Here is a 14,568-nt window from a genome sequence, read left to right as displayed (position 1 = left end):
TTGAGAAGGCCAACTCAGATAGCACCACCACTACATGTGTTCGATGTGAAGCTTTGGTGTTGGAGCTTGAGTCCTGCAGGCACGACAAGATGGGAACCGAGGAAGAAAACACACAACTTCGGTCCATCTTGAGCTGGGTGTCGTGCAGTGAGCCTCAGTTGGGCATGATGGTGAGCCAGTTCAGGCGGGGAACTGACTCATCGGGAGTAGGCTTTGCTATAGGTGGGAAGGGTGAGCATGTCTATGGCAAGGTTGGTGAACATAGTGGTTTGAACCCAAGTGAGAAACCCACCAACACTCCCAAATTGATCAAGATCCCTCCACCAGAGTCTACCAAGCCTATGATCAAAGATAGTGTATTTGAAGAACCACCAAAAGCTCCACCATCCAAGCAAGTTTGGGTTCCCAAACCGAACCACTTTCGGAACTCACTCGATACTCTACCCAACATCTCTAGTGCACCCCTTCCTAAAGCCAAAAAGCCTCAGAGAGTGAACCACATCCACAAGAGAGTGAGTCAACCACCATCCAAGAGAGAGGTGAGGTACCACTATGACTATTGCCATAGAGATGGTCATTTGGCTGAGTTTTGCTTTAGGAGGAAGAGAGATGAGCGGCGCGAGTATGAGTTGAACAACCGGAACATGTACCGTCCTCCCCATGGCGTACATGTACCGCCTGTTCAGAGGCACAGTGTTAGGCCTAGAGGTGCAATGCCTCAAGGTGCTAGGACTCAGGTGGCGAGACCACGTGGTGGTCGTGCCCGGCGTGGCCCAAGTCATGATCTATATGACTCTGGACCTCACGATGGTGGCTTTCAGTCCCACACTCCTAGCGGACCATGTTTTCCCCCACGTGGTGATCGCTTCTCTCCAATGGGACATGGCATGTATGGTGTTTTTCCTAACACTTTTCCAGGGCAAATGACTCAACACTGGTATTCTCCTCATTTCACTAACCCTAGTGTTGTGCCATTTGCTCACCCCCTATCTTTCTATTGATGTAGAGCGGAGGCTTGGAGAACACATGGCTTGTTGATTCCGGCTGTTCGTGCCACATGACCGGAAGTTCCAAATGGTTCTCCAGCCTCGACCCCATGCAATACAAGGAGTACATCACATTTGGGGACAATAGCAAAGGTAAGGTGCTGTCTCGTGGGACCATTCGGGTCAATGAGTCTTTTATCTTGAAGGACGTTGCTTTGGTTTCAAGCCTGCATTTCAATTTGCTCTCTGTTTCGCAACTCCTTCAAGATGGGTTTGAGGTGCGCTTTAAGACTAGACTTTCTCGTGTGCTCGATTCTCAGGGACATCTAGTTTGTCAGATCGTTCCTTTTGGCCAAGTTTTCAAAGCTGATTTCTCTCAGTCTTTTGGTTCTTCTCGCTGTTTGGTTGCCGGATCTTCTTCTGATTTGTGGAAGTGGCATAGGAGACTTGGTCACTTGAGCTTCGATCTCCTAGTGAGGTTGAGTTCTCTTGACATGATCCGAGGATTGCCCAAACTTAAGTTTGAGAAGGATCTGGTATGCCATACCTGTCGCCATGGAAAGATGGTGGCTGCTTCCCATCCTCCAGTGACTCAGGTCATGACCACGAGACCCGATGAGCTACTCCATATGGACACTGTTGGTCCAGCTTGGGTTCGGTCAGAGGGAGGGAAGTGGTACGTTCTTGTGATCGTGGATGATTTTTCTCGTTATTCTTGGGTGTTTTTCATGGAGGGCAAGGATGAAGCATTTTCTCATGCTCGTGACTTGATCTTGAGGTTGCAAACTGAGTTACCAAAGAATGCCATACGAGCTATCCGCAGTGACAATGGCACTGAGTTCAAAAACTCTTAGTTTGACACCTTTTGTGCTTCCTTGGGTCTTGAACATCAGTTTTCTTCGCCCTATGTTCCTCAGCAGAATGGTGTTGTTGAGCGCAAAAATCAGACTTTGGTTGAAATGGCTAGGACGATGCTCGATGAGCATAGGACTCCTAGGCGTTACTGGGCCGAAGCCATCAACACCGCCTGCCATGTTTCAAACCGCATTTTTCTTCGTGCTTTCTTAAAGAAGACATCCTACGAGTTGCGGTTTGGGCATCCACCCAAGGTGAGTCATTTTCGAGTCTTCGGTTGCAGGTGCTTCATTCTTAAGCAAGGTAATCTTGACAAGTTTGAATCTAGATCTTCGGACGGTATATTCCTCGGTTACGCTTCTCATTCACATGCGTACCGTGTGCTTAATCTTGAGACTAACCGTGTCGTGGAGACTTGTGAAGTCACCTTCGACGAAACCATGCCCTCTTCTATTTCTATCTTTGAACGTGCAGGTGATGAAGAGATGGGTGACAACATTTTCATTGAGGATGACGATGACATCGATTGGGATGATCCCAAGCCATCTCAACCAGCTACCCCGATCGAGCCAGCTTCAACCACTTCAGCTCACGGCCCCGAGCCCTCCACCTCTACTTCATGGGGTCCGTGCGGGCCACTTCCTCAATCGACTAAGGAGGCCCCAGCTGTGGATGAGGGGGAGGCGACTTCGTCTTTGGGTGCACCTCGACATATCCAGCGACGCCATCCTCCTCAGACCATGATCGGCGACATCGACAAAAGAGTAACGTGTTCCAAGTCTTATCATATTTCCCATTTCGCTCATTCTGCTTTCGTAGCTTCTTTTGAGCCTCGAGATATTGGACACGCACTATCTAATGCCGATTGGGTTAATGCTATGCACGAGGAGTTAGAGAACTTTGAGCGGAACCAAGTGTGGGTTTTAGTTCCACCTCCACCAGAGTGCCACCCCATAGGTACAAAGTGGGTTTATAAGAACAAGCAGAGTGAGGATGGGGTGGTGGTGAGAAATAAGGCGAGATTAGTGGCTCAGGGTTTTTGCCAAAAAGAGGGAATAGACTATGAAGAAACCTTTGCTCCTGTTGCCCATCTAGAAGCCATTAGGATTCTTTTAGCATTTGTAGCTTCAAAAGGGTTCAAGCTATATCAGATGGATGTAAAGAGTGCCTTCTTGAATGGGTACATAGAGGAAGAGGTTTATGTGAGGCAACCCCCTGGCTTTGAAAATCCAAAGTACCTCAACCATGTTTTTAAACTCCACAAAGCCTTGTATGGTTTGAAATAAGCCCCGAGAGCCTAGTATGAGCGTTTGAAAGCTTTTGTTGCTTGATAAGGGTTTTAGAATGGGTTCCATAGATAAGACTTTGTTCCTCCTCAAGCAAGGCATAGACATCCTTTTGGTTCAGATATACATGGATGATATAATCTTTGGTGGCTCTTCTCATGCTCTTGTTGCCAAGTTTTCAGATACTATGAGCAGGGAATTTGAGATGAGCATGATGGGTGAATTGACTTTCTTCCTCGGGCTGCAAATCAAGCAAACTCGTGAGGGGACGTTCGTGCACCAAGGCAAGTACACCAAGGACGTGCTCAAGAAATTTGATATGGGTGAGGCCAAGCCTCTTTCGACGCCTATGTCAACCACGATGGCCCTAGATGAGGACAAGGAGGGAGAAGGCGTGGACCAGAAGGAATACCAAAGCATGATTGGGTCCCTGCTGTATCTAACGACGATGAGACCGGACATCCAGTTCGCAGTCTGCTTGTGCGCGCGCTTTTAGTCTTCGCCGCACACGTCTCATCATCAAGCCATCAAGCGGATCCTCAGGTACCTTCGTTTCACACCCGAGTTTGGTCTTTGGTTTTCAGCCTCCTCCTCTCTTTCTCTTTGCGGGTATTCTGATGCGGATTATGCTGGTTGTCGTGTTGAGAGGAAGTCCACTTCGAGGACTTGTCAGTTTCTTGGATCTTCTCTTGTGTCTTGGTCTTCTCACAAGCAGTCTAGCGTTGCCCAATCCACCACAGAAGCAGAGTATGTTGTTGCTGCTGCTTGTTGTTCCCAGTTGCTTTGGATGATAGCTACTCTGAGAGACTTTGGGTTAGAGTTTAGGCGAGTACCTTTGTTTTGTGACAGCACCAGTGCCATAAGTGTAGCCAAAAACCTAGTCCTTCACTCAAAGACAAAGCACATAGAAGTTCGCTTTCACTTCTTGCGTGACCACTATGAGAAAGGTGATATCGATCTACACCACATTGATACCCAAAACCAGCTCGCAGATATCTTCACCAAACCACTTGACCAAGCCCAGTTTGCTCGCTTGCGAGGGGAGCTTGGAGTTTGTTTCCCTTTTTAGAGGAGGGAAACTTTGGTTGTTGTATTCTAGTTTTGCTTTTCTTTGTAGTTTAGCCTTTGTTTTTGTTTTTATATCATACTTGCATATCATATCATCATGTATCATATTGCATCCTGAGCTTCATCCTTATAGTAGCTAGATTGACACTATGCTCTTGTTGGGGATGTTATGGATATACATGATGTGCTTTTGGCTTAGGCTCCTCTTGATCAATTGATGCATGTTATGAGCTAAGCTTGTTTTCCAAACTGTGAACTTGATTAAAACTTATTGAAACATGAAATGTGTTCACCACTACTTGTGGCACTAGCATGTGTAGAATGTGTCGAGATCTTTTACTTGCTTCATATATATGCTTAGTTGCTACGGCTCATACCTTGAGTTACACACTTGCTTGAGAAACTTTAATTTGTGCAAAAACTTGAAAATCAAACTAAGTGATTTGAAAAGATCGGGATGGGTCTGTACTATCCTATGTCAGAGTATCGAGACAGCTCCAAATTGCACTCATTGGTGAACTTGAGCTCTGTAATGGATACCGAGATCATTGTCTTAAGCTTCTGATTGCCTTTGGCATAGGCTTGACATGGTCGCTAAGTCAGGTTTTGATGGCACAGATAACCTCCCGCACACACTTGTCTGACAAACTTTGGTAATAAGCTGCATAACTCTGATAAATTTCAATTGGTGTCTAAAATTTGATCAAACCACAAGTTTGTCTCATGACATGATGTGTGAACTTTGTTTGGGGTAGTTCACTTTGCATACATGTGTAGCACAAGGTCGATCTCCTGTCTATTTTTGCTATGTGCTCCTTTGGTGGTGAACCCTCTTTTAAAATTGCTCAAACTTGATTAAACTTGCTTAAATGCCATATTTCGTTTCATTTGGTCACCTTGAGCATTTGCTAGCACTTGTATGTGTTGCTATATATACATGACAGCATCCACTAGAGCATTCTTTCAATCTACTTGCTATAATCTTGAAGCTTCTGCATTCGCGTATTTCTGCATTCCTAGCTTGTTTTGAGGGAGAGTTGCAATTCTTGGGCTCTAGCTTGATAAGTGCATATGTCAACAAGGGGGAGAAGTTTCCACACTCACAATGTCACCTAAAGTTAAGAGATATGCATTCATTTGAGAGATATGCATTCATTTGAGAGAGATTGCACTTGTTCAGGGGGAGTTGCATTTGAGGTGTTTTGCTAGATGTATTGAGCCTTTGCCTCTTCTGGAGGGTCTAGCAGTTTTTTGGCTTTTCGAGCTTTGCTAGTGGCGTTGAGCCCGTTGCCTCTTCTTGAGGGCTAGTTTTGTTTTACTTGGTTGCGTCGAGCCGTTGCCCATGTCTTTGGGGACCAAGTTTTTGCTCACTTTCAAATGACCCAGTTCTTGGCTTTTCTTCGGCTTTTGGTCATTTGGGTGAGTTCTTTCTTTTCTCTTCTTTTTCTTTTTCTTTTGCTCAAGCTGTTCGTGTATTGGTGTTGATAATGCACTCATCAAGGGGGAGATTGCGAACACAAGGTTGACAAGTACCCTTGTGTGTTCGTTTTGTGATGAGTGATTGTCAATGTGATCCACGAAGTAGGTTGAGTGGTGACTAACCCTACCATGGCGAAAGCTATGTGTGCGACATGTCTTTTGGCTTGTGTTGTGTAGGTGTGGAGCTCAGATGCGGTGGTCGACAGTGAGGTGAAGGTCAAGGAGGACGTGCCGTGCCGACAGACTGGGAGCGGTGAAGGACGGACATGAGGCTTGGACCGAGGGACCCAGAGGCCGGGTGACTAGCCGTGGTGGCTGACACTTGGGACATCGACAAGTGCAAGAAGACATGGAGTGACGGTGTTGACCGGGTCAAGACGGCGGACGCGTGAGTCGAGCGAGGCTCAGGAGGACTTGGCGGGCTGGCCGGTCGAGGACGGCGGTGACACGCGTCAGATGGCGGGGGATGCGTATGGAGTACGCTACTCGCGGACGGTTTGATGGTTTGGACCTCAAAACCATCGGATGGACGGTTTATGGGTTTGGGCCTCAAAACCCGGGCGGAGGTTCCGAGGAGGGACGAACGACACGTGGCGGCATCGGAGAGTTCGCGTCGAGGCGAAGCTACCAATGAGAAGGCGCGGTGGCCGTCGGATCAAGATTACACCGGGTTGGACAACAACACCCTTGGGCTTAGTGGTTCAACTCATTTGTATTCAGGGGCAAAACTGGGAATGTGTAATAGCCCTATTAAATAGGATGAGGGAGCCCCCATCTCCCCTCACCTCCTCCGGTTTTTATTTTCTCCTTTAGGGTTTCTTCCTCTAGTTTGCTTCCATGTATGAGAGAGGTCCACAACTCAAATTATGACTTGGTTTTGAAGGAATCGGTGGCCGTAACCACCGTATGCCCTCCGGGATTCATGATTTAGTTGTGTTCTTGATGTGATTTTGGTGTTCTTCACGAGCTCCTTTTGTCCCCTCTTGTTTCCCCTCTCGTTTTTTCGTTTTGGGATGGTTTTGGTTCGTTCTTGTTGCCTTGGATCAATCAATGACATGAGTAGAAGCTTTCCACCGAAGGAAATCCACTAATTCCTCACGAGATCGCAGATCCGAGCAATTTAAGTTCTTGACCTATTTTTTGGGGATTCTTCAATTCCTTCGATTCACGGAGTTAGAGTTTGTTTCGGGCCATGATCCTTTAGAGGTTGCCTTTCTACTCGCTTGTGAACCCTTGTGCAAAGTTTCAAGTCATTTGGAGTTGATTTGATTAAGTTATGGCTTGATTTGATTTTTCCCGAGAAACTGCTCGTTCATACCGGACATGTCCGATATGATCTAGGACGTGTCCGATATTTCTCACTTTGGAGTTTTGAGCTGAAATTTGGTGGAGACCTTCCCTTGGTGTCTAAAGAGTTATGGTTAAAATTTCATGATTTTTGGACACCATTTGATGGGGTTTTGGATTTTTCTCTTTTGGTCAGCTTGCTGCTGAAAATACCGGACGTGTCCGAGATCATACCGGACGTGTCCGATATTTGCAGGAGCAGTGCTGTTTTCTTTTGGGAGTTTGCTCGTTTGGGCTTCGATCTGTGTTCCGTTTGCTCTGTGGTGACCTGCTGTGTTCTGAGGGAGCATCCACCCTTCTCTAGGGTCGTGATCATCAAGTCTTTCGTGTATGCTTTTTGGGAATTGATGTTGGGATAGTGGTCGAAGATTTCGAAAGAAATTTGAGACTCCCATTCACCCCCCCTCTGGTCGCCGTTTCCGGTCCTTCACATATGTCTACTTTAGATAAACTTCTTATATCTTAATAAAACTGTTTTATTTGATTGTTTTATGAGATTGATTTATTTTCGCACGGAGAGAATTTATTCCTCTCATTTTTTGGTTTATTTTTAAATGTGTTTTATTTTTTATGTGGTAGTAGATTTGGTTGTTAAAAGTTATATTTAAGACAACTCTAAAATAGATTTATTCGAGGACAGAGGAGTAATTGTTTTTTTTTCTCGGGGAAACGTTTTTCTTTTTGGGGTGGATGTTTTTTTTTGCCAGGAGGAAAGGGGCGGACTTTTTTTTGGTCGGAAGGAAACTTTTTTTTTTGCTGTGCGGGGCGGACCTTTGTTTTTTGCGCGCGGGGGGTTGCTTTTTTTTGCTGGAGTTTTTTGCTCGGGGAAAACGTTTTTTTTTGCCGGGGGCCGGGGGAAAACGTTTTTTTTTTGCCGGGGGTGGGGAGATGCAGACGATACTCTTCGTTATTTTTTATGTGGTAGAAGATTTGGTTGTTAAAAGTTATATTTAAGACAACTCTAAAATAGATTTATTCGAGGACAGAGGAGTAATTGTTTTACATCGATCGTTTAACGGATTGAGCGGTGCAAGAATTTATTCCATAGGGTAGGAGGAACTATGGGTTGGATTCAATCGCATGCGTATTGGTACTAGTAGCTAGTAGCTAGTATTACTACTAGTACTAGATCCAAGAGGCAACCAAGACTAGCTGCCGCATGCGCAAAGCATTGGGACTGCAAGCAAAGCAGTCATGTTTCACAGTGAAGAAAGAAAGTAATCATGTTTCCGGTGAACGCTCCCGTGAAAATGTTTCACAGGCTGCAGCGCTCCCTTCTCAGACTATACATATACATACAGTACAGTTCTCACGCGGTGCTACACCTGCCATACACTTCCGCTTGCAAGCTGCAAGTACGCTCCATAGTCCATAGCACCGGCCTCGGTCCCAAGGATGGCCCCAACAACTGGCCGAAATGCTAGGAGCAGCACACTAAGGGGCCGTTTGGTAGGGATTCTCTACCGGATCCTGGAGCTCTTTTGCGGCTCCCTCAGCCAAACGCCAAAAAACGGAATGGCTCCTCACTAGGAGCTCCTGAAATCGCATTGAGACGATCGAGGAGAGAGAAGAGGAGCCAAAAATACTAGCTCCCACCGGATTCGACTCGCACCGGTGGCCCCCACATGCGGCCATGGTCGCCTTTGACCTTGCGGAGGGCGCGGGCACGGTCGAGGCAGGAAGGGACGACGGCGCGGCCGCGCGACGAGGGACGTAGGCGGAGGCGGCCGCAGGGACGAGCGGAGATGGCATGAGGATGGATGGTCGTGGAGGGACGAGCAGAGATGCCGGCATGGAGGGCGGAGCCGGCGTGGGCGTAGATGGCGTATGCGGCTGTGGAGGGAGGAGATAAGGTTGAAGATGCGGTTCGTTCGCTTGAGGCCTTGAGCGGAGAGCAAATAAGGTTGGGAAAGAAAAGAAAAATGAAAAGAAAAAAAAAATGAAAAAAGGGTATTATGGACATTTCATTCATTTGGACTGCCGGACGAAGCTCTTTTGCCAAACGGTTCAAAAAACTGCTTTAGCTCCTTAAGTGAATCTGCTCCTCTGATGAAGCCACAACTGAAGCTATTTTGATTGGAGCCGGAGCCCTACCAAACGGGCCCTAAGCATGAAGCTGCTGGTGAACACCAAGGCCGGGCGCGTGCTCTACGCCGAGGCCGGCAAGGACGTGGTGGACTTTCTCTTCTCCCTCCTCACTTTGCCCCTCGGCGCGGTCGTCAAGATGCTGAGCAAGGACGCGATGGTCGGCTGCATCGGCAACCTCTACGGCAGCGTCGAGGAGATGGACTCGGCCTACCTCCGCTCCGCCGAGGCCAAGAACGCGCTGCTCTCGCCGCCCGGTGGGTACGGGAGCGGAACGCGGCTCCTCCAGCTGCAAGCGCCAGCGCTTGAAGTCTTCCAGTGCAACAAGGGAGGCGACGGCAACTGCTACAACTACGTGACCGTGGCGAGGAGCGCGCCATGTCGTCTCTGCCACGGCGAGATGGACGTGCCCATAGAGGTCGTGGGTTTCTCTGATCCTGTAGGCCTGGGGTTTGTGAAGGAGGTCGTGACGTACACGGTCATGGACGACCTCAAGGTAGCGCCTCTGTCCACCGTCTCTTGCATCACTCTCCTCAACGCCTTGGGTGTCACGGATATCAGCTCGCTCCAGGAGACGACAGTTCGGGTAGGGTACGCCGAGGTAATCATCTCTGCCCTGCTCTTCATATTCATATATATGTGCTATGCACATCCACTGACCACGAGGACTGATAGTGCTGGTGTTGTTCAGGGTTTGGAGATGCTGAGAGCGTCGCTGCAGTCCAAGGCCGTGCTTACTGACGTCTTCCTCAGGAAGAAGAGCAGAAGGCGGGTGCAGGCTGTCGCTGCACCGTCAAACAAGAAGAGGAAACTGAAGGCTATTACTCTGTCCTAGGCCATGCTCATAGACGTCTTCCTCAGGAAGAAATCCACAAAAGCCCCATCGAAGAAAAAGAAAGGCAAGGGTTCAACTTCAAGCCCGATGAAGCGCTCGCGCGATTAAGACTTTCATTTGTTCGTTCCCTTCGTTCATGTCCTAGTTTGGATGCACTTATCTGTTTCTAGCCGTACGTGCATCGCTGTGCCCTTTGATGACTTGTGGATTCTATTTTATCACCGTTCGAGCAACTCCGATCCTCTTCTCTTAAAAAAAGACTACCGATATTCATGCGTCAGGTTTCACTTGCTGTCGTTGAATTTTCACTTTCTTTTGAGGCGCAAAAACTTTTGGACATATAATTAAGTTTATATATGTACTCATCGCTATAGAGCAATAATGTTTTTAACACGATAAAAACCTCACTCCAGCAAGAACGTTTTCAAATATTTTTCACTTGCACTATAGAGCGTATACACCTTGACTATATTATTTTTGTCACATATTTAACTTCAATATTTAAATATCACAAATAAGGTATAACTTATATCTAAAAATAAGATAGATACTTTGTTGTGTACCAATTAAAATTTAATATCATCTGGACCAAACTTATTTTCTAATACTTGCATATGCCTGTATATAGTTGTTTAAAAGCAATATATACTAGTTTGCCAAATTGGGACACGATTTTTTAGGTAATTTGTAACTTCATCGTTTTGAGGAATTTCATTCGCACATAGGATTATTCAAAGCCAAAATCAATTTGGTGCCGAGTTTTGTTTCATCAACTCGGTGATTTGCGTTAGTTTAGCTCTATGCACTAGCTATTTTTACAGTCCTCTTATTCCTTACTTCAATTAGATAATGTTAATCAGGGCAATTCACAAAATTTAAGTTTCATTTATAAATTTTATTTTTTTTGTCATGTCACCCTGTTATGAAAACCTCTAAATTTTAGTTAAGTTCAAACGTGAACAATTTCTAAGGTGGGAGTTGAAAGATTAATGTTTAAATAGTTGGTACGTGAACTTCGTGATGACCTTAGGGCCAGTTTGGTAGGACTCTCAACCCACTCCACTCGGTTCCTGCTATAGCTCCATTTGTTGTGCATCTCAATCGTTTGGTAGCGCATCGAGACGTCGACGCTAGCGGCGGAAGGGCATGACCTCTGGCGAGAAGGCCGTGCGAGGACAATTGTGGAGAGAGCGGTGGGGAGCAAGCAATTTTCTATTCACTCTAGTACAAAACACGGGGAGCTCGAGTTATTTGCTGGATCAGGTTGTGGAGCTAGAAGAAATTTTGCCATTTGGTAATGCTCCGAGTGGAGTAGCTATAGCGCTACCAAATTGGCCCTTACCATCAACTACGGTTGAATTAATCTAGCATATCTTAAGATTAACGAGTCACCCACAAACACTAATATGACTATAAGAACACCAATAAAAAGTCAAAATTTTGACTCTGGGTGGCTATGTTTCACCACAAGTAATGTAAGTATATAACCAGGATTAAGTCCATTTGTGACCCTTCAACTCTTACCTTTGTCTAATTTTGACCTCTAACTACAAAATCGTCTAACTTTGGCATCTAAACTATCAAAATTGTTCAATTTTGAGCCAAGAGCCATCTGAAAACCCCTCAAAATCAGCTCTATGGTCAAAATTGAACGGTTTTGATAGTTGAGGTGACAAATTTAGACAAAGGCATGAGTTGAGGGGCAAAAATGGACTTAATTCAGTTCTTTAGTTTTGATATATTTATGTAAATATTTATATATTTACTTATTGATAAACATTTATATGTACTAATTATTTATCTACACTTTGAATTTTTTTATATATTTGATTATTAAAATATTTATTAATATATATCTTATTTTTAGAAAATTTATCGTCAGTTAAATGTATATTTTTTCTTTAAAATCAAGTAGATATCTGAATATGCATCTAAGTTCTGAGATACTAACCTTAAATTCCCAGTATCAAATAGATTTACCAAAATTCAGATGTCAATGAGATTTTTATGAAGAATGCTCTCTAAAATCGATAAAGAACAAGCACAAGAATCAAATACAATATAACTATTAAAGAGTTAAATGCAACAGTAGCCCTCGAACTTGTAAGCGTGTGTCACATAGGCTCATGAACTTTGAAAATGCATTTCTGGGTCCTTAAACTTGTTAAGTGGTGCACCGTAGGCCTATGCTAACCACGTGGACATTTTTTTTCTGATGCGGCGTGCTTGTGTGGCAAATATTTTTTATTTAAGCCCTCGTATTCATTTTCCTCCTAAAAATAGACCCTTGCTCCTCTCATCTCGCATGGTAGCGGCATGTGGATGAAGTCCGCGTGAACCCGTCGGGGGGCAGCGTAGGAGCCGCTCCATCTGGCCGCTCCTCCTCTTCTACCTCCTCAGGGACATCACGGGCGTCATGCTCCTGTCGCCGGGAAACAGCGCGCTCGATGTGCTCTCCCGTCGTGGCCGTGCCAGGTACAGGTGCCGCTGGAGCGCGTCGAGAGCGCGGCGGGCGAGGCTCCTCTTCCGTGGCGGTGCGGTGTGCTTCGACGAGATCGGGATTACTAGCGGAGGTGCCTCGTCATCGTCGTGGCCGCTGCCTTTGAGGAGAGGGGCGGCGAGGTCCGGACGCGCGTCGACGATGCGTGTGTGTGGCTCAGCCGCGCGCTCATGGTGGATGTCGTGGTTGAGGCAGATGCTGCACGGCGGAGGACGGATGGACGGACACCGTACGCGCCCGTGCCCATACGTACGGCTGCGACTAGATGCATGTTGCTGGCCGGGAGGACGTGGCGATACACAAGTTTTTTTTATTGGCCGAATTTCATGGAAATTTTCCTATCCACAGGATCCGGTAAAATTTAATATCGGTCAAATTTTTTTCTTCTTTCCTGTTCCCACACAGACAACCCAAATTTAGCCGCGCGACGGTCCCACGCTTATAATGTTTTATTCTTATTTTTATCTGTGAACAAGTGATGTTTAATAGCTTAAGAATAGTTTCAAGTAAAATTTTACGATTTTTTTCAAAAATTTTGATTTTTTTATTTAGTCCGATATTTCCGATATATCTTGCTTATCCTATTTATCCATGACCTCCGATAAAGTTTTATTTCCGATAATGAAAACCTTGGCCATACAGTGTCCTTCCTTGAATGTTCTTGAGCAAATGCGCCCTGAATTACCAACCAAAATTATCTCTACCGTTTTCAGGTACCTGCATCTTTCATTGCGTGGCACAAAGGAATTCAGAACGTATCACCAACAAAATACGAACACATCTTTCGTGCGTAGCTGCATCTTTCGTTGCGCCGTCGTCGTTCTCGACCATGAGCACCCAGCCTCGCCGCCGAACCTCCCGGCCTCGACGCACCAGAGCAGCACGCCTCTCTTCTTGCTCAGCAGGCCCCGCACCTCCAGCCCCGTGAAGGAGTACACCACGTAGAAGGACCCCATGAAGCCCCTCGCGTCGTCGCCGAATTTCTCCTATTCTTCCTCCTCGTTGAAGCTCCACGCCGGGTTCAACAGCACCATCGGCTTGGGTTCCAGCGCCTGCTCCACCTGCGCTGGCCCCGTGGGCAGGAACACCGCGGCACCACACCAAACCCAGACACGTGTGTGCCGTCGCCGAGTCTCGCTGGTTCTCGAACTCGCTCAGGGCCACGGACACTGGGACAGCGTCTCGACCGAGGGCCAAACGACACACGTGATGTCCCCGAGGAGGTAGAAGAAGAGGAGCAGCCAGAGCGCCAGCGTGGCGGCGTGCGTGGCAGATGGATCGGCTCCTGCGCTCCCCCCCCCCCCCCCTCCCGCCCCGACGGGTTCCACGCAGGGTGCATCCACATGCCGCTTTTATGGGAGATGAGAGGAGAAAAGGTCTATTTTTTATGAGAAAAATAAGTGCGAGGATTTAAATGAAAATAATATACATGTCAGCATGTCGCATCAGAAAAAATGTCCACGTGGCTGTTATAGGTCTCCGGTGCACCACTTAACAAGTTTAGTGACCCAGAAATGTATTTTCAAGTTCGAGGGCCGCTGATACATTTAACTCACTAATAAAACAGGCTACAAATTCAAAGTATTGGTATTAACCCACCTTAACCAAGGAGATCACGTCAATCCTTCAAAAACCAAGCCTCTCCATGAGCAATTTGGTGAAACAATACCACTTCTAAATTGCATACCTTGTGTTCGACTGAGTTTATAGTTAAGAGGTATGAAATGAACTTCCTCTATTTTGAACGATGATATGAGAAGAAAAATATAGTCCAATACATTATCAAACAAACGTTAAGAACCTTTTAACATTTTTTTGTAATATATTGTAAGCACAGGCAGAGATAGAGTATAGATCGAAGCAGCAAGCACAAAGATAGAGTAGTTCGGAGGAATCTCACTAGAACGAGGAGTGCTTAGAGGTTAGATTACAATATTGTTCATCAATCTTCTCTGCCTCTCTCCCGGAGACACAGCACATATACTACTCTCACACGCCTCTGCCTCTCTCTGGGCTGTGGGCTCGTACACTGGGCCGCCGGTCACGGGCACTCCGTCTTGGCCCACGAGTGGGTTGGTCGAGCTCGGCGCCTTCCTCTTCTCTGCCTGACGGCGATGGTCCTGTATT

General features: G+C 46.4%; 1 protein-coding gene across 1 annotated transcript; it reads left to right on the top strand.

Annotated features, from left to right (window-relative positions):
• The first annotated feature begins 9,131 nt into the window (after window positions 1–9,131).
• On the top strand, window positions 9,132–10,122 carry LOC136454291 (uncharacterized). Its single transcript, XM_066454758.1, has 2 exons — window positions 9,132–9,707; window positions 9,798–10,122. Exons 1-2 carry the CDS (start codon window positions 9,132–9,134, stop codon window positions 9,939–9,941), a joined length of 720 nt encoding a protein of 239 aa, XP_066310855.1. The 3' UTR covers window positions 9,942–10,122.
• Window positions 10,123–14,568: the final 4,446 nt, after the last annotated feature.

Source organism: Miscanthus floridulus, chromosome 5, assembly GCF_019320115.1.
Source record: "Miscanthus floridulus cultivar M001 chromosome 5, ASM1932011v1, whole genome shotgun sequence".
In the NCBI taxonomy this organism is placed as follows: domain Eukaryota; kingdom Viridiplantae; phylum Streptophyta; class Magnoliopsida; order Poales; family Poaceae; genus Miscanthus; species Miscanthus floridulus.
This window is presented reverse-complemented; position numbering and strand designations above follow the sequence as displayed.